At 34.8% G+C, this 21,325-nt stretch overlaps 1 protein-coding gene and 1 long non-coding RNA gene across 2 annotated transcripts in view; one reads left to right on the forward strand and one right to left on the reverse strand.

The window, feature by feature from the left end:
• The first annotated feature begins 255 nt into the window (after positions 1-255).
• On the forward strand, positions 256-6,943 carry LOC138178410 (uncharacterized). The gene is made up of 4 exons (XR_011172691.1): positions 256-614; positions 5,758-6,003; positions 6,460-6,614; positions 6,799-6,943. It is a non-coding gene; the product is annotated as an uncharacterized LOC138178410 (long non-coding RNA).
• Positions 2,734-21,325, reverse strand: part of Fur2 (furin-like protease 2) — a 421,029-nt gene continuing 402,437 nt past the window's right edge. The window contains exons 5-16 of the mRNA XM_069110225.1: positions 18,531-18,825; positions 14,087-14,259; positions 12,900-13,565; positions 11,277-11,493; positions 10,032-10,500; positions 8,665-8,852; positions 7,921-8,169; positions 6,940-7,408; positions 6,452-6,651; positions 5,755-6,036; positions 5,265-5,482; positions 2,734-4,927 (exon numbers count right to left, since the gene is read on the reverse strand). Of these exons, the coding sequence (XP_068966326.1) occupies positions 4,820-4,927; positions 5,265-5,482; positions 5,755-6,036; positions 6,452-6,651; positions 6,940-7,408; positions 7,921-8,169; positions 8,665-8,852; positions 10,032-10,500; positions 11,277-11,493; positions 12,900-13,565; positions 14,087-14,259; positions 18,531-18,825 (3,534 nt within the window). The 3' untranslated portion in view covers positions 2,734-4,819. The remainder of the gene's footprint in view (positions 4,928-5,264; positions 5,483-5,754; positions 6,037-6,451; positions 6,652-6,939; positions 7,409-7,920; positions 8,170-8,664; positions 8,853-10,031; positions 10,501-11,276; positions 11,494-12,899; positions 13,566-14,086; positions 14,260-18,530; positions 18,826-21,325) is intronic.

Genomic DNA, 21,325 nt, shown 5'->3' on the forward strand with positions numbered 1-21,325 from the left:
ATCTTTATTAAATCCTTAATTTTTTATCCAATTTTGAAGCTAATATAATAACTGATCTAAGACTTTTAAAAGAAAATTGTCATTTTGCTGATTAAAATTTGCATACGTGATCACCCTGTATTTATTTTAAATCATACCATACTAAATTTATCACACAAGGTCGATATATAAATGGAACGAATGGTATGGTATTATATATGTATAAATAGAATATTTTATCATATGAGTGGAATTAGTTTTTGTAACAAATATTTAGCTCGTACAATACTTGTATCTTCCTAATTTATACAACACAATGAACTATCAACAAGTAACGAAGCTTATGTTGTAAAAGAACGTCCCGTGTAAGGCTCATAAAGTTCGAAATAACCAGGAAGGAATTCATTAGGAGAAGATTGAAAAGAATAACGGAAGTTGGAATGTATTGGACCATAAGAAGTGATTTCGGAGATAGCAAACAACGATACGCGTCGTGGAAGATAGTAATATACGGTCTGTCGATACGTCGATCGAGATAACCGGATACCCGATAAATTTGGCGACGATAATTCGCGTATCTCTACTTTTATCAGTTTCGATGTCGTACCGTAAGCGGATATCGTAAATTCGTGAAGGTAAATCCCGTTTGCTTGTATGCCACCATTTTATCACGCTATCACTTTAATTATACCAACCACTGTATACACTGTAGTTTCCCGTTCGTCTTCCTCCATTTTCGCATAATCGATCAAACAAAGAAGAAATCGGAAGAATTTATACAAAATTATTTATCAGTTGCACAGCATTAAGACAAGTTATTTATTAACAGTTAATACAGAAGATTAAGAATGCAAATGGAAATGCATACGTGTGTTCCATAACCTCAACCACTCTGAATACATAATTAGATGGCACCATGCCCGATCGATCATTGGGAATTTTTATTTGTTCACACGAAATATTTCGTTCGATATTCGTTAGCGTCCGACGGTTGAAAAATACGCTACCGTATGAGCAAAAATCCATTCCGTTGACTGTGTCACAATTAATATAGCACCGATGGTGTACGTACGCGATATACAATTTTAAATAGTGTATTCGACACTGTGTCACAGCAAGCATTTCGATGATTAATACGCTCGGAAATTTCGAATCAATGACGAAACACCGGCGACATCCAGCAAACGGTGAATCATGACGGTGTGCACGATTCGATAAATCACAGCTCTGCTCTCGCGCTATAATCCACGATTTTTTTCAACAGCTTCTTCGTATACTGAAAAACGTAAAGAAACACGATGTCCTAATCTTATCGCCTGCTTCGATTGCGATGATATGCTTGGAATATTTTAGCGTTTTACGAGCAACGATGAAAATTAATTCTATAATCGAAAGTCGAAACGAATATCCATGATAACCCTGTTGTGTGCTTCAGATCACCTTCGATCGAATAGTATTCTCTTATATTTTTAGAAAACTTGTTTAAACGTTTAGAAGGTTTTCCAGGAAAAATACAACTTCACTTTGAACAAAATTCATGAGTGAAACTTTGTTTAAGACGTAAGTGGTGAGATGGACCAGTTGAATCAGCAATATCTGCTAGTTTGGAAAATTCGTAGTGAAAGTTAAGAAAGATTTAGCAAGAATTAAACTTTTTGCCGTCTATAATTTCATGCATCTCTTTTTTGAAAAACCGTTCATGCTTTTTGGTAATGAATTCGTTCGAATACCTTCTAGAGTATTTTATTTTTTCATCTATGTGTTTGGAATAAATTTCGTAAAGACCACGATAGATAATAATAAGAGCCACACTATATTTGGTGAATGAGACAAGCAGAGACGAACACTAGTCAGGATTCAAAATTTCTTGGATATACGAGATTCAACATTCTATCACAAAAAAAAGAATAAATCTGTTTCATTAACGAATTTTTGACATCTATCTACCTAATTATAAGAGTATTTGTCCAGACGGTGGATTATTTGATTGAGATTTATAATAAAAAGTCACGAACTTTTCGAGCAATTTAATATCTGAATAATTAAAAACGTATGCGTCAACAACCAAAGGAGATTAAAAGTAAAAAAATAGGAGAGAATTAAAAGCACGAGTAGTAATAAAAGATAAAGATATCAATCATTAAAAGGAAACATTCAAAGTCTATAAAATACAATGAGATAGATTCTCGAAGCATCATAAAAGGTTACCGTTAGACTGTGTCGGTAACGTGTATATTCCATTTCACTGTTTATTCTTTAACGTTTCATTAAGTGTAATGGCTTGCTTTCCATTACCAGCAAATGTACTTTCAGTCTCGTGGTCGGTTTGCCTGTTATCCGTGCACTTGGTAGTAATTGCTGGTGAGCCTAGCGAATGCACTTACCTTAAATGACGATCAGAAGATACAAAACGGCACTGTTTGCCTGACTTTAACGTGTTCCGTATTTAGGAGAAAAAAACGAGCATTTTAACAAAACTCTAGATCCACGAGAAAAGAAATTAGGAAAATTAGAATATTTAATCAGTTATTATACAACACATTAATAAAAAATTCCCTTCCAATCTTGCTAAATATACAATAAAACTTGACGTCATCAAGGAACGTTACGAATTTTCTGAAGTATTCCGATAAATTATTTCCGAAGCAAGAAGGTAAAAATATTCAATAATCATTACTCAATAATGATATCTTAGTGGGAACACGAACTCAAAATATATTTAAACGCCTGAGTATGTGTATGTATATAGATATATGTATATGTATATATGTATATATTTATAATCGCGTTCATCATAAAAGTACAATAATAGCTTTATATCAAATCACGAGGAGAAATTCAATATTCACACGGTAGGCGCGGACAATTAGCTCTTAAAGGTACCGATTTACCGAGGACTCTTTTCGTATGTTCTTTTTGCATATTTTCTCTCTTCCTCACTCTCTTTCACACTCTCGTGCTCTCTTTTTCTTTTTATTAAAAAAAAAAGCTTTTTGTGTGTGATACATCAACGAGTATGGTCTCTTTTCCTTATCATTCTTCCTTCCTCACTCTTCCACTCTCTTTTTTTATTGCAATAACGAATAAAACAAACGACGCTAGAGCAACGCGGAAAATGTATAGTAGAATACTATATAAACAAAGAAAAAATACATAGACAATGCAGCAATAACAATAGTTACAAAAGAAACGCAATTGGCTGTTTCGTTCACGACGGAATGACTGATACACATGCTGGATCACAAAGAAATCTGAGTTCACATGCTTCTGACACAGGATGTCAAGTCTGTTCATTGCACGAGAACAAAGTCAGGTAAACCCTTCTTTTTTCTTATACAGAGAAACAAATTCCCTTATTCTTCTGTTTCATTCATAATTTTTCCTATTTACTTCTTTCGCCTCCCCCTTTTGGTCAACCTGCTATCCTTCAACTTTCATACTCACATTATCCAATGAAACATTTTCTCGTAACCTATTTTAATCTGTTAACCGGGTCATATCCATAATCTTAAAGTTAGAAGTTAATAAAAATTTTCAAATAGCTTGATTTTAATCTTCAGTGGCTATCGTAAGTGAAACTTCAAACCGTGTAAATACTATTACAATGTTATTATTTGTAATCACTGTGAACAATCATTTTTCTACTCTTCGCCTAATATTTAATTCTGTTAAATTCAACTTTATTCACTTTTTAATCCAGGAGAAATATGCTGCAAATAACTTTCTGCGAATATCTATGATAGCCTTCAAAGATTGATTATCTCAAATATAGATATACAATCTATTTTCAATGGAAATGAAATACGGTATTAAAATATATTCATCCAAATAAGGAGATCGTTGTCTTCGAGGTTAGGAATCTAAGTGATCTCGGTTAACAGGTTAAGATGCTTCGGATTACATTTATCTCCTAATTGAAATCAATACGCAGTGCCCTTCACCATGTAACATGAAAAATCATCAGAAATATTACAAGAACAGAATAAAAACAAAAAAGTTATACCAGTGAGACTCGTAAAAATATTCGTAATTAAATACAAGAACGAGTCAGTTGCACAGTATACGCACCATATTCATCTTCGATAGCTCGTTTAAGTACGATACTTGTTCGATTTCGATTCACAAGCTTATTTCCACCTAGGTGCGACATGACGGTCAGGATAGTAGGCACTAAAAAAGGGCAGACGAAACGGTGCTGTGTCAAGGGCGTTGTAAATCAGGCACTTCATAATGTCCGTCGCCCTTTTCGTGTCTTTCGTCTACGAACCATTGAGTACTTCCGGCTTTTTAAAAAGTTAATTCGCCGTTTATACACTCGTGGCGCTGTTGTGCACTCAAAATCAGCGATGCGCCTGACCGTTCAAAAAAATATACCTAAACACCTTGTTCACCGCCATTCACACAACCGCACTGTCAATTTTATTATATAGCGAACAACAGTCACACTTTCTTCGTACAGTGTGCCAAAAAAAAAAAAAGTGAAATGTGTCTTTACTATCACGTTTCGAACGAATTTCTCTTGTCCCTTTCGTCATTCTTCTGCCATTTTGTCCATTCGAATTTTTATACTCTTCCATTTTTTTCTCTTTATCACTCGTTTCTTCTCCTCTTCCTTCGATACATATTACATTATTTTGTTCTTGTTACTTTGTTGCATGTTTCTTTTGTCTCGGATCACTTCGAACGATTTTAACACGCAGTTCTTTTGAATCTTGATCGTCACAGATTTCTAATAACCAACACGTAAGTAAGTTATTGGTTTATTTGTGATCTTGAGACTGAATGACCTTCCAATAGGTCGTGATGGCTGGTTTGTTTGGATCGGTGAGGTTAGCTGGATTTAGGTCATTAGCTCTGTCGTGTCGTCCGCGTATACATCGTCCGGAGGTTCCACCCTCACAGCTAGCTGCGTGTAACCCTTGTTTGTTTCTCTCCTTCCTGACATTGCCTGAAAATTGAAGAGCATATCTAAAATTTCGGTTCTCTGATGGCAAAACGGATAATAATATTTTAAATGTAAGATTGAAATTGTTTGTTAATCGTTTGTTTTCGATTTTTGTCTGTTCTCCAATACAGCAAGAGTTGGTTTTATAACGTATTTTTAAAAACTATAAAATAGCATATGATTAATACTTTGGATGCTTTTCGAAAATTGATTGGTTTGAAAGATCGACTTAATGAAAAGGTATTTAGTCAAGAATTAAGAATGAAAATAATATAATAGATAGATTGATTGTATAAAGAGATAAATTTGAACTTTCACATAACATAAATCAGATACATACCTGAAGAGCGATGAATATGGTAGCGAACAGAGCAACAGATATGAGACAAATGGCGACAGCTATAGTCGTAGTCGCTGTTATCGCCAGCGAAGCCGAATCGTTTTTATCGGTCGTTCCTTCGTAGTTTGCATACACTTCAGAAATAGCTGTGTCAGCCGAGGCAAATTCTGTTCCTGGCACTCTTCTTTTACCAGCTGGTGAGCTGTTCCTGCAGCCACCTGTATTAACGTTTAGAAAAACATTGGTTAACTGATTAACGCTGATTAATTCCATATTGAGCGAAATAAAATTCTATAAGACAATTCAAAATTGAATTTGATTTTTTAATTCCTTACCACAATTGTACCAGGCTATTATTAATATTTAAATGCGTGCATTCATGGAATTTTTTTCTGATTTCGAAATTATATTCGTGAATTTAAATCTTAGACAATTTATGTTCTCAAGTTATTTAATATTCCTCAGTCCAATAATGACTAATTTCCCTTACCAGTTTCCGGATCACAAAGACAGCACTCTTCAGCCAGCGCCCCTTTCTCGTTACCCGTGCAGCAAGGAACGCACTGATTGTTCAACTTATCCAGATGCAATGGTGGCGAACAGGCTGCGCAACTAAATTTTCCTGGACCAGTACATCTTCGACAATCGGAATGGCAATTTTTACAGAGTTGCGTCAGGGGATCGTAGTATTGCGCTCCAAGACATTCCATGCAGAGGCCACCCTCTAGCATCGAATGGGGTGGGCAAGAAGTACATTCCATCGGCCCTTCTCCTGCAATGCATTCACGCGTTAATCTTTCTTTCACACAGGCATACTTATATGAGATATACTACTACTCATAAATATGCAGACATTTTAACTGATTTATAATAATACATAGTACACGTACATTGGTAAAATATATAAATTAGTGAGAAATGAATGGCTAAAGATAATATCCAACTATAGAATACGGTATTTATATAACAATTAACAATTTTTAACTTATAAAAACTTCTTAAAAAATTCACTTTTATAAAATTGATATACTTTTCTTAATTTTTGCTTTTTATCAATTTTCATGAAAATTTACATATATAAATTTCAATTGTTTAATGCACAAAATTAACCGTGATACTATATCTCATGAGAATCTTTTTTGTCATGTTTGAAAAAACCGAAACACGCTGGTATTTCTCTTATATACCTTTGCAGGTACGACAGTAATGGTGACACTTCTGGCAGCCGAAGTTAGATTTGAAGAATCCTTCGGGACACTCCGGATGACACTCGCCCGCTGCTAGTTGCCAACCACGAGGGCAGGTCACGCATTGATCTCTTCTGGGTCCGGAACACGTTTTGCACGACAGGTAACATTTCGCGCACTGACCTCGATCGCTGTAATATCTGCGTTGAAACAAGATTTTTCGTTTCATACATTTATCGACGTTCGTACTATATAAGATCGTAGAAGTTTTTAGAATTTTAGATTTCTCTGTAAGGAAGGGGTTGAAATATTTCAAGTTCTATAATTATTTAGTAAAAACGTTTTAGGTTTGATAGAAGATCATCTCTCAGTTGCTAATTCCTTATCCAAAAACTAATAGAGAACAAAATAAAAACTCAACGAATAGACAAGAAACGAAAGGTAAAAGAAAAAAAGGAAAATATTTGATTTTTCTAAAGCAAACTTACCCCTGAGCACAAGAGGACCTGCACTCTCCACTCTGGAGTTGCAATCCGTCTTGACAGGCAGTGCAGTTCAGTCGAGACACGCACGTTTTGCAAGTATGCAAACAAGGTACGCAGACGGGTCTAGAGGGCTGCGCCATTGAATAATAACCATCGTCGCACTGATACACACAGCGTTTCCCTTGAAGGAGCAGAGATGTTTGACAGGAGACGCAATGATCTTCACCAGGTCCAGCGCAAGTTTTACACGAAGTATGGCACTGCTTGCAGTGGCCATTTTCGTAATATTCCGATGTATCGCAACGATCACGATGTTCAGGAGCGCAGAGGCTTTCTTCGTTCAAGCTCCAGCCTTCATCGCAGCTTGTGCAGGTTGACATGGAGCAGGTAGCACATCCGGGTGGACACGGAACGCATTCGCGACGCTTTTTGTCCGCTCCATAACCCGCTGGACAAGACGCTCGACATGATCCTGGGATTTGTAAAATTCATTTTAAATTAAAGCTTAAATTGTACCGTTGAGTTATGGCTGACTATAATATTAGGTAGAATAATAAATTCATTCGAATTCTTTTAAAAGAGCACGTGAAGTGTTTATTGCTTTCATATAAAATCTATTCATTTTATTTTATGGTTCAATAATACCAGTTAAAAGTTAAGGGTTGGTTTAATACTTAATTGTGGTTTGATTAATTTATCGAGATGAAAGATACAATTTTTTACATCCAATTTTGTTGTCAATTTTTATTTGGACCAATTAGTTATTAGAAAACATAACAACAAATTCCATCACGACTACTCTTTATTTTTATTCCATTCAAACAGAATAGCTAATGAAGAATGAATCGATGAAACTTAAAAGCATGATTTATTCGAAACACTGAGCCTCTTACGGATACCTAGCTACCAAGAGAAATAGGTTTCTAGGTTATCGGTTGCACCCGAGTGTCGTTTTTAAGGATTAACGTCCGGACGACTACGTACCGTTCAGAGAAAACAATCCGGGTCGACAGGAAATGCATTGGTTCTCCGCGGTGCCATTGCAAGTTTCACACGTGGAATGACACGGTGCACAGTTGTAATCTTGTGTTTCGTAGGTGTACAGGGGACAGGCTGCATAACACTTGTTTTCGTACATAACAAGGTGATGCTCGCAACTGGTGCATTTGTCCGGTCTGTCCTGGCAACTGGCGCAATTCGCCTCGCAGGGTACGCATGTACTGTTCTCTGTATCTGGAAATATCCGATCACTATTCATTTAGATTGTTTTTGTTATAACTTTTTGTCATTTAATATATTTGTTGCAAGTAACGCACATGGTGCTTCCATTCAATCTTTTGTATTTCCTGTCAATGCATAAACAGTGTCTACAGTCTATTGATTAGATCTTCTAAGTAGCATAATTTTACTTTAATAGATTATATGCATCAAATCTTTTGTAGTCCATCCGAATCAATTTTAATTAACAAAGAAAAAAAAAGAGGAGGAAGAAATAGATCAAGTTAATTTTAATTCAAATTCAACGGAAATTATTCTTCGTGCTTTAGTATTTATGAGTTCTTTCACTTTATCTTCTATTTCTGTTACTAATTTTAATTCGAGAAAATTTAGAAACAATTCAAAAAGTTAGTTTCAATTGAATAAACTGAAACTATTTTACTAAATATTCTACTTTAGTTATTATTTTACTTTACCAAATCGGTTTTATTTCACTGAAAGTACACTTACTCTCGTAATATCCTTCCGGACATTGCTGGAGACACACTGCTAGATCAGTAACTCGTAGGTGAGCAGGTGCGCAGGAGAGACAAGAATCCTGGCCAGCCCCAGCACAGATTTCGCAGGATTCATGGCAAGGCCAACAGACGCCACCTTGATTTGGAAAACTTCTCGGCGGACATCGACTCACGCACGTACTGTAATAACGATTTTTGAAAACAAAAATTCTCTCTAATTACCACCTTACCGTCCTAAATGTTTTCATCTCTTCTTCTAAGTCGTATTCGAAGGCTAAGTAAGCATACCTGTTAATTACACACTTTATTCGATTTGCCAAAGGTATAGGTAAATCTTCCTTGTAAAAAAGCAAACAAACGGTGTTTGAAAATTAGATATGCAATGCAAATATAAAGAAGTTAATACTGTTTCTACAAAACACAGATGTACGAAGAGGTAATATAGGTAAAAAAATTTTAACAACGTTGTATGTGCGCATTGTTTCGTTCCTAGCGTGCAGTTTTAAAAGTTCCTCTTTAACATCTTATTTTTAGAACGGTGTAATTTAGAAAAATTGCAGATTTTTACCGCTGCCTTTTTACGAAAGATACTTTTGCTTCTAATTGGAACGGCGAAACCCTTTGTCCGAAGTTTTTCAGCAGGACAAACGCGGGAAGATGTATGTAAAGTATAGAAAGAGGAAAATATCGAGCGTTATAATTGTAGCACATGTAAAAATTCCTCTCGGCCAGCGACAGAACATTTTGCACAGAATACGTCGGAAATTAAACCTGTTTTGTATGACGTATTATTTTCAGTTATATATTTTTAAAAAATTTATGTGATATTTGAAATGTTTTTAATCATTAAATAAATAAGTCTGAATATATTATTTTCAATTATTTATTTGAAAACATGTATATGAAACTTAAAATATATCTACTGAAAAATAAAAATAAATTTGAATTTAACCTTTCCACGCTCGTTATTTTATTTGTTATTAACTAATTTAAAACGTTGCTTTAAAATGTCATCAGATAAAATTATTTTAATAACCCTGCGGTCATTTCTTCGGTGTAGATCTGATGCTACTTCAAAAAATGTCGGCACAAAGTGCAATGCTCAATTACAATGCGATCCACCCGAAAAACCATAAATATGTACCTATGTTACCTAATAATCATCGTGGAAGCTTAAAATCTCAAATAATAATCCTTAAATTCTCTAATAATTTCCTACAACATTTAAAGTTTATATTATCTTCTATCTTTATCTGCTAATACTTATAAACAAAAGACGTATTTGTATTAAAATGAGTCCATTACAATAAATAGCATGCAAAAGAAAGCAAGTAACAAAAACACAAAGAATTCGCTTACTTGTCCAACCGGTAATTCTTGCAAGCAATGCACTGCGTGGGTCCTTTTCCATAACATCCCTGAGAATCACATTGAGGATCACAGTCATGAAGAATCTTTCTAGTAGTGTCCAGCGAGTCATCTCCAACTTGAGACGAAGACGATGGCGAATCGAAAGAAGATGACGTATCTCCAGGAAGCCGATTGGTCAGGATTGGCGCTGAAGAACCATCCAAAGTTGCCACTGATGCCTGGACATTGGATGCAGCTCCGACATAGGGGTAGCCCTGGTAGCCCTGAAAGGTAGACGAAGGAAAGAAGTCGACGTCGCCGCGATGGCCCAGCGCTAGCGGATCATCGTCTACAGGAAATGGATAATGCGCGGAGGTGTACGAAGAATGCGCTTGTACCGGGTTAAATTGTCGTGTCCGTATCCTGATTGGGTTGGTCGCGGTTCCGTAGAAGATCAACTGCCACTTCTTCAGGATCCCTGTAACAGTAAAGATTATAATTATAATATTCAATAATAAAGTCGATTTTTGTCATGATTGCAGATTAGAAAAATTTAATTTTGTTATGTATGGTATTGCAAATCTGAATAATCAAGTATGGTTATTAATAGTATTTTTCATTTCCATATCCTTCTCTCGTTAAAAAAATATTTCCGTTAAAAAATTTTTCCACTAGTTGGATATATCTATCTTTAGATCTAATTGTCCGATGATAGCATGAGTGACGCGATTCCTGAAAGAATAAACATTAAATTAAATAAAAGAATATCTTCTGCTTATCGTAACTCTTAGATAAAAACAGTTGCCATCTGTTAAATATTTTATAATAAAATATAATATGATAAAGAATGTTTAGTAAAAAAAGTTACACTAATATTCATAGTGTTTAAATTTTAAACTTCCTTTTATAATTATTAATTGTATTTTTTTATAAAACTATATGTTTAACGTTTATTGTTATAAAAAGTTTAATATATTCTTCATTATATTTTAATTTCAATATATTTTCGAAATTATGAATATATGGTAAAATATAATTAGATAATATGGCAAAAGATGAAATTATAATTTATAGAAATTGAAATGCATGATTAGACAAGAATTCTCATTTTAATTTATATCGACATTTTAACCCTCCAAATGAGAATCTTGTTCAAACATATGGATCAAGTGATGAAATCATCAGACCTATAAACACCAATTTATGATATAAATTCGCATAGCACTTTAATCTTGAAGCGATACGGTTACTTGCCTGGAGAATTCACGTGCCGATTTCCTGCATTAATGATCTGTAGGGTCCATCGGCCGTCCGCCTTCTCACTCCAGAAATGCACGCTGAGGAAAGGCCAGTCATCGAAGCTGGAACTAAGAACATCTCGTGGTCTCTCAAACAATAATGTCGACGTAGTACCCATTGGAGAGGTCAGCAGTAATCTCAAATTTCCACGTGGGAAGAACCTTAAAGACACCTGATCGAAAATTATTAGATATCGTTATTTTTCCAAAGTACTAAAGTATAAAATATAGTATAAATACCGTTAATTCTATGTAAATCCTTTGTATTACATTTATGCTTTACATTTAGAAATAAATCATACATATATATATATCCAATTATATGTACATGTATATAAGAATGTTCATCTGAAATAACTCATTACGTGTTGAATTTAACAAAATAATGTTTGAAATAAAATTTGTTGTATTCGAGGCGCCTGATCAAGTGAATACGTATAGTTGAATAATTTAATTTTGATCTTTTTATCCCTTGTATTTTCTGCGATAAAATCGTAAACTTAGCAGATATTTTGACTTTTAATGTACAAAAGACAAGGATAGTCACGAAGTGGTATTTATGTATTTACGTTATTTTTGTCCCAGGTTAGTCGAATACAATAAATTTTATTTCCAATATTTTTTGATAAAGTCAATAGGTAATGAGTTATTTCAGGTGGCTATTTTCACTAATTCACCCAATTAGATATTCGCGGAATGCGGAATTATCGAACCAAATTGAATAGAACAGATTTCGCACGGGGAAAAAATAATTTTTTAAAATAATGTTTGCGCGTATGATTTATTCGGAAATGAGAATATTCTCGTCATACATTATTGTTTGCGTAAGAATACCTTTCAACTCGGTTGAATACATTTTTAATGGTACAATCATTTAAATTTGCGTGTTACGAATAGTACGAACATTTGCAAGTTTCCGGCCATAGACGCGACGAATTCACGGTATCATTAAAATGTAAATTTTTTTTAAAGCCGTTTTATGAATCATAAGCCAGAACAAAATATACATTTACATATACATAAAGTGAAAATAAATGTTATTATAAACGTTCTTGCATTTTCTCTTCCTTCCGTCAGATTTTTGCATACAATCACTTTATGCTCTTTTTTTGTCTAATCGTTTGTTTCCTTACCCTGAAATATATCGCCCCATAAAAGAAGAATTTTTATTCATGTATACATGGAGAATTACAAGCATAGGTATAACATTATCTTGTTAATAAAAATGTAAGACAAAATTCTCATTCTCCTTTTCCATGCATAGCTTGTTAATGAAAATATAAGACAATAGTCTCTCTCTTTTTTTTAATGCATTGATTTAATACGTTTGTTTCCTGAATCTTTGGTGTACTCATTGAAAATATTCAATTCCTTTGTGATATATATGTAAGTGTCTGTGATGCAAAATTCTAACGGCTGTGTATGGACATCGGTAATTATGCAAGATACAGTGAGCGTGCGATAATGGGTGATTATAGCTACCGTTAATATTGAACAAGCGTGTGGATAACTATAATTACCATTAATAAACGATAAGCTTCAAAATATCTTATTGTATCGTTCCTATCAAGTTTCTTACCTTGCACTGTACGTGTTCTAGGAACCGAACCTCGTTCAAAGAGCCAGCGCACCCAGTTACATCCATATACACACTGAGCGTATACCCATAGGTTGGATCGATACGCCTTTCCTCGTTGATCTCATCGGACTTGCAGATATGTTGAGGCGGCACGTTGGTCCACTGCTCGGCCAGGTTCACCATAGCCCCGGCGTCCATGAGCCCGTAACCGAATTTGTGGGAGACCTTTCTCTTCACTCCATTCAAGATCCAACCTGGTTCCTTTTCGAGTGGTCCTGATCTCGAGGTGAGTACCACCAGGTATTGCATATCCCTCCACGTGAGGCTTGGGTTCGCCTCGAGTGCTAGAGCAGCGATGCCAGCAGCCAATGGGGCCGAGGCGGATGTTCCTGTATGCTCCACCGTGCAGATATGATCTGGTCTCAGTTTCGCGTCCATGTCTACCGTAGCAACGCTTTTGTCGTTGCCTGGTGTACCAGAGGAGTAAGTTGAAGCGAGCGTTGAGCTGCATTCTTCCAGGTACCATGGTTTGTAGCCACCCTGAGTCGCGCTAGAGATGGAGAGGGTGAAGATGCTGTTCGTGTAACCGTCGCAGTTGCAGGAATCCGTGTGCCGACCACCGTTACCTGACGCCCAGACGAAGATGGAACCTTTGCCTTTACGACCCTGTTCACATTGTTTTTAATGATTTTTGAGGCTTTGAGGTTTGGGTTATGTGGTGACACATTTACTCTTAAATACATGGCGTCGCTGTTTGGGAATATAATGCACTCTTTGTATATACAAAGTACATATCATTATAAATCGTTATTGTAACATTTGTTATATTATGACATACTTTGTATGCTATATCGTAAATGCATGGTGTTGATACTTGGAACCATATTATACAAAGTATACAAAGTGTATTATACTTCCAAATGGGAACACCATGGATTAACACACCATCACAGAATCCAGATCTAAGAAATATACAGAGAGGGGCATAGCTGAGGCAATAATTAGAAGTACCATATAAATAATTTTTTCTTGTCGATTTACTCAATTATTTTCTCATTTGTAGAGTGTTCTCTTTTTCCACATCATTCCGGAAGAAACTGTACTAGCATTAACCGGTTGTTCTACGTATACATTTAATTCGTATGTGGTAGATGAAGTATTAAAGAATTACAGTGAAGGCAACTTACGCTGGTGACACCATAGATGAACGCCCTCCTGGCAAGAGGGCCTGGGCCATCGACAGTTTTGCCATCGTCTTCAGGGCCCCAAGAAGCGCTGTATATATCGATATGATCAGGATTCAATCCCAGCGCTCTGGCTTCGACGGCATCGTTTACCGGGCCATCGAGCATTCGCACGCCTGAGAACATAGATGGTATGTGCGTTAAGCTGCATCTACACGATATAGCGAGACATTGCTATATATCATGTCACTATAGCTCGTTAAACTGCATTTACGCTATATAACAATGTTACATAATATTCCTTTTTTTTGTTTCCATAATATGTTATATAATGTTGCCATGTAACGTGTTTTGTTATAGGTATATACAGTGTGAACGTAGTTTTAGATAGCTCTCCTTCTCGTTACCCCTCAAGTTCGCCGATTTCCATGGAATTCGCGCTTTCGACCCTCCATCCAAGAAACAAAACAGGCTAATCGGTAAGAAAGTAGAGACCCTATGGAATTCTAATTACGCTGTTCTCCCCCTCTTTTCTCTCTCTTCCTTTCTTCCTCTTCTAGTTTAATCATTAAATTCCATCGGAAGGAAAACTGGTCTCTCCGATGCCGTTGCGCTGTTATACGTTATTCTGAACGCGTTAAATCGAACACGGAGCTGTTGACATGCATTTTAATGGAAACGGGCCGATAATGTTATCGGAACTCGATATTCTCTCGAGATGAAACGACTTATAACTAGCAACGGACTTAAATCGCGAGAAGATTTGAATGTTGACATTACAGTAATGAGTTCGATAGGATTGTAGCGTTTTTATTATGAACTTCCATGAAATAATGAAACGTATTCGTTTACAAAACTTACTCGAAAGACATAGATGGGAAATGAAGCATTCTAGAAATCTGTGAAAGCTATCCGAAGAAAATCATTTACTACAGAAAAAAACGGACAATTCTTCTACGAAAGACTTGTGACATTTTAGAGGGCGAAAAGTTTAATCTCCAAATTGTTGCACTGGAAAAATGGAAAATGTGAACCATGGTGTTATTCTCCTGTAGTCTTCGAATAGAAAAATCCTAGTCGATTTTATTTTTTATTAGCATTATCATGTAATACTATGATACGGTAAAATTTACTTTGAAAAGTTAGTATTCTTATTTATAAAGTATAGTATATGTATTTATAAAGTGAACTGTATGATGAAACTGTATTTGATTTGTATTTATAAGTATACATATTGAACTTGATTTATCTATTTTAAGCCCATTACTATTTATAACGATAATAGCGTATCGATATCGATGTATGGGTAACGTTTAAGTAATCGTCGCGGGATGTGGAAGAAGGAAGTAAATTGAATGTAAAATGCTCGAATTGGTGATAAGAATGTTCGCAACAAGCCAATGGAGATGTGATTGTTCGAACGCGATTAAGCGGCGTAAACGAGATCGTTGAGGATGAAATTTTCTCGCTCTCTTGGGAGTTAAAGAATATTAAAGTGAGACTTTGTAGATTAATCGAATAAAATATGTATCTGTGGCGCCCTTTATTGATTGGGGAATTATATAATAGAAAGGTCTTTTGAGATTAATTATTTTTTTATCATTTGTTAAATTGTTTTGTTGATTTTAACCCTTTGTGTATTCATAAATGCATTCTATGTTTAAAAAAACATTTTATAGGAATTGCATCATTAAGTCTAACAACAAAGGAGCAACTTTTCAAAATCATTCTCTTCGCGAGGACAAGCTATATTATATCAGATTAATCACTAAATGATGTAAAAGAGAAATGAAAAATGATAACAAATTAATAAAAAAGAAAAGAAAAGAAAATACACGTGAAACACACACTCAAGTTCAAGTTCAAAGAAAAAATCTATTTTGTTTGATTAATTTATTGGTTATTTAATCAATGGATTAAAAACGACGACAAAAATCACGGGGAACTGAATAGCTGGAGATTTTTGTTAGAATTGTTCTAGTTACAGAGAATTTAGAAAAATAGGTCAAGAAGAATTTTAATGAAATTAATCAGACGTATTGTCTGGAAATTGGAGATTCTATTAGATGGAAATGTTACAGTTTATGTGTATTGGTGGACGCTATGGAGGCACAAAATTTATGTGCAGGAAATGTCTGCAAGGATGCGTGATGTTAATTTTGAAATGGACCCATTGTTCAGAGTTTCTAACAGATGATAGTTTCAAGTGTCAACACCCGGCAGACAGAATACCCGGAAATTGTTTTACGAGGAAAATGCGCCATATTCGGGCTACTGTTTTAGATTACATTGTATAAATAACTTGCAAAAAATTCTTCAGAGAATTAATACATTATAAATATTTATGGATGACAGTAAAATTAAAACTAAAAATAGAAATTAGAAGAATTATAATTAAACTGACATTTTCATGCTTTTATGAACACAACTAAAGCAAATATAAAATTCCAGGAAAACATTATTATGCTGCCTCCAATAGTTATGCAAATTGAAAACTGCACGCGATGATTCATAATCTGATTATAATTAACATCCGTGGAATAACGCATAATTATAATATTAATACCGTGCGTGAATTTGATTACACAAAATTGTTAAAGCATCTATGTACTATGATATTTGCTTCATTAAACAAGTAACTTTTGTGCAGATCAGTATTCTCCAATACTATTATTTCATTATTTCATTACTATTATGTAACTCTTATAGTATAATCTACAATAATACTACTTCTACACCAATAAATATTTTTCTATGTTCCATAAAAAAATATCAGGTTATTTTATGAATGTTTCTCTCTTTTTTAGAACTAATACTCGTTTATTGAGTATCCACTGCAATACGAGTATTCTTCTCTTTACAAACGGTTGAAATAAACCAATCCCTTCTTCACAATAGCTTTTCATTTGTTTACTAGTTTTCGAAATTCTATTTTTAATAAATATTTCTGTTTTCTTGTTGATTTTTTAAAATACCTGTATAGTAAAAGCTCGGTTATTAAAGGAATCTCATCCCGAAAAAATCGAATCTCGATCATGTTTTCTGAAAAAAAGACGCATCAATTTCCTCACAGAATTTTCGTTTCCAAGCATGCAATCGCGTGCTCCGCGTACCATGGTAGGGGTAGCATTAGTTACGCCACGTCGGAGTCTCCATTCAGTGCACATTTCTATTCGAATTTGTAGTGTCTTTTCATAATCTGCGTTGTTCTATGTTTTATTGCTTTTTTAAATAAATTATTATTAAATAAATTAGTACTGGGCCGAAAAAGTTGTTAAATCCAGTTAAATAGAGACAGTTTTTAAATAGAGATGAAAGGAGAAATTATATCTAAATATGAGGATGGCGTTTGCATCTCAGATTTAAGCTAATTAACATACAATACCCCATGGTTTTATGAAAAGGAATTCCCCTTACTAAAGTATGTATTTATTGGATTTACACGTTCTTTTTATGTAAAATTTTATGCATTTTTATTGTCTTTGTATCTGACTTTATGAATTAAATACCGTTATAAAAATATAAAGAAGTAATCATTTGTCGTTTGGCAAAGGATTAATCCATTTTATATTAAGTACTCTTCAATTTTCGAATATGTCGATATACGAACAATCTTTCCGGAACCAATTATGTTCGACAACCGAGATTTCGCTGTATTATTTTTTATATAACTTAATAGTATATCTATTGCTCGTGTTTGTTCTTCGTCTTGACAAATGATAATTGTTTGTATAAACGAATTTTAGAAACCAATGCAATAATGTCCTTCGGTCGCGTGCTAAATCATATCCACGAAACCTAACCTAACTTAATCTCGTAATTCTCGATTCTGCAAACCGAAGTAAATACGATCATTTCCCAGAAATTTGTCAAACTTCATTTTTGCTATCTTTTCGAATTGGAACTCGAGAAAAACATCTCAGAAAAGAGAAAGAGATCGCAATTCGTATAGAATAACAGCGAAGTCGCATCTAATAAAGAGGATCGTGTATCCGAATGAAATTTAATTCGCTGCAGTTGCGCTTTCATTCTGGAACGGAGTTCGCAGGAAGCTAGACGGTTATTTATAGCGCGAAACTTTTACATCCTTTTTATCTCCTTTTTGAAGGTTTTCTGCGTCTTAAGAACGTCGTCGCGAATTTTTGCACAAGTAGCTCGATTCTTCTCGCAATTTTAATCGATTCTATGATTTTCTAAGTATGAAATTTATAACTAATATATCTAATATAATTCTTTGTACTGGCATATCGTGTATAATGTACTGAGAAAGATAGTTGTAAAATACGTTTTTCCCCATTTTTTTTTTTATCATGTATGAAAGTGTAGTTTAGAGCACAAAAATCTATACATCTTTTTGACCTAAATTTTTAATTTTGTTACTAGTTGTCAGACTGTTTTATTAGACTATTAAGTTATTAACAACAAGGAGAAATTGATAAATTTTTACCTCCTATGCTTGCATTGTAGGCAACACCGACACCGCAGTATTGGTTGAAGGCGACCGCAGCAACCTCACCAGCACAGCGTGTTCCGTGCTTGTTGTCACCGTTGTCTCTTGGCATTGGGTCATTGTCATTGTCATTGATGTCTGTGCTAGCTTGGTGATCGTAATTCAAAGCCAGATCTGGATGATTCGTCTGTATACCGTCGTCGAGGATCGACACGACCACACCTTTGCCAGTGTAACCCTTTTGCCATGCTGGACCAAGATTCATATCGTAACCGTCCTTAGCTCCGCCGTTCTGGAATTAGTTCAGTGTTATTTCTTAATTAACATGGAATAGAGTGTAAACGATCAACGACACCATTATAAATGACATTATTCAGAAAATATATGTATACATGTTTGTTCCAATAAACCTTACGTGCACGAGTAATAACTATTGAAGCTACTAGAAATTTAATCGACTACTGTTGGGAAACTAATAAAAATTTTTAAGGTTAGTTGAAGCTATCAGAAAGAGTATATCTTCCTCTGCAAAATACTACTTGTTCCATTTCGATCCAACTTTCCGTTGCTGAGATATCATCGTTTGAAGAGAATCGAATTTTTCTGTCGCACATTCGGATCTTCTATTCGCGTCCCTGACCAATCACAACCTCATTAATTGTGCGCTGGCCAGTGACAGGCAGCGTATGCGTTCTTTTTTACTATGACTACTAGTTTAAGCGTACGCATATCCTGGAAGAAATGTAGGTCAGATCGCTACAGGATGGCACTCATAGCTCTATACACTTATTGTAGATAGGTATGTCTGTTATGCCTCGAAACCAATTTAGCTATCTGATGAAAACGCATTATTAAGGGTTTAACTTTGACTGTTATCCGAGTAGATAATTACTTAAAAGTTTCGTGATTGTTTTACGTGTCAGGAACGTGAAGGAGTCAGTTAATATCGTTTTACCGAAGTTTCGTGAATTTTTGAAATTTGTACATAAAATACGTAACATTTTACATAAAGTAAAAGTACATCCTTCGTTGATCTTCCACGCGTCTTCGCCCATAAAACAACACACATACCATGTAATCGATGCCTTGAAGCCGTGCAATAGTTTTATCAATAGTAATTTTTCGTATAACACATAATTCAGAAGAGTCTAGAGGTATTTTATCGACGAGACGCGTCGTTCCTATCCTTCCACATTCGACAGCCATTCGTCATATCGACAGAAATTTGATTAGAATTATATCGAAGAGTTCCGACGTTGTATGAACAATAAATTCATTCACCCTGACACGTACGGAACGTGATTTACCGTTATTACAGCGTTTCGTACACGAAAGAACCAGCTGATATTTATGCACGACCATTATAGGAGTTAATTAATTTCAAGTATTGAAAACGTGATATTTCATTTCCGACAAAATACGTTATTACCCAATTGCATCCATTTATTTCACCACAATCTACAACACGTATATTTCTTGTCGGCAAATCTGTATATTTCAAACCGCAATTCATCGTTTGCGTTTAATACGACTAATTTGGTTGAGATATCCTTCATTAGAATTCATTTTTCGATGGTTTGTGAAACAAACATTAGCTCACTAGCTCTGTAATGAGACAGAATTGTTATGGTTAGTTAGTTTGTCAAATTTGAAATCAATCTAAAAATGTCTCTAGAAGCTACGAGATATAGATTGCAAATACATATTTAGTAAAAATTTGATGTACGTTATATACGTACTACTAAGAATTTTTAAATGTGATCCTATTAAACATTGAGATTTATTAATATAATGAATAATTGGCTTTCGCGATCTGTGTGAAATATGTATTTTGTAATTTCTATATATGTATATGTATTTTCAGATTTGTTTATTCACCAATGTAACCAAGTATGACCAATGTAACCATGATAGTCGAGTTTCATATATATTAAAGCGAGATTGGATAAATATTTAGTTATAAAATTGTTATAATAGTCGCGTGATTATTAACGCGATAATACAATAAATAGTCATAATTGATCATAAAATATGAATTTTATTCGGAAGTTTATTCGTTCGGAATATGTATTACGCATTTCATATAATCTCTCTCTCCTAATGTTGTTTTTTCTCCTTTCTATGATTTCAACGAATCAATTACATCACAAAAGTATACAGGGTGGTTGGTAACTGGTGGTACAAGCGGAAAGGGGGTGATTCTACGCGAAAAAAGAAGTCGAAAATATAGAATAAAATTTTTTTTTATTTTTTTTTTTAATTTTTCCATCGAGACAACGATCCGTTATAATGACACGTGACACGTGACGCGTACGGAGCGAAGGTTCAAAGTCGATTTTCTCGAAAACAAAGCCTCAAACGAAAAATTTTTATTCTATATTTTCGACTTCTTTTTTCGCGTAGAATCACCCCCTTTTCGCTTGTACGACCAACTGGTCATGGTGGTAACTACCAACCACCCTGTATATGGCTAAAGCAAGCATCGTTCGATGTTTCGGCAATTGCCTTAGTGCAGGCCGTTGTTTGTATGTTTCGCGTATCTTTAACGCTAATCTGTTTATCTCAATCGTAGCCTTTATCGAGCGTGGAAGGTTCGTGGAAAATTCACTGAATTACAATTGAGGGGAAATTTTCGCACAGCTCGGTTGCTTGGCAACCATATCTCTGTTAGTTTGTCACGGTTAAGTGGCTGAAATTTTTGACATCTACGGTATATCGGCTTCGAAATAATTTGATTTTTACATTGTGCCTCTTTGTGCGTCATTTATTTCCAATTATTTTTATTTTCGTCG

Source organism: Bombus flavifrons, chromosome 3 (genome assembly GCF_040668555.2).
Source record: "Bombus flavifrons isolate JBK064 chromosome 3, iyBomFlav1_principal, whole genome shotgun sequence".
In the NCBI taxonomy this organism is placed as follows: domain Eukaryota; kingdom Metazoa; phylum Arthropoda; class Insecta; order Hymenoptera; family Apidae; genus Bombus; species Bombus flavifrons.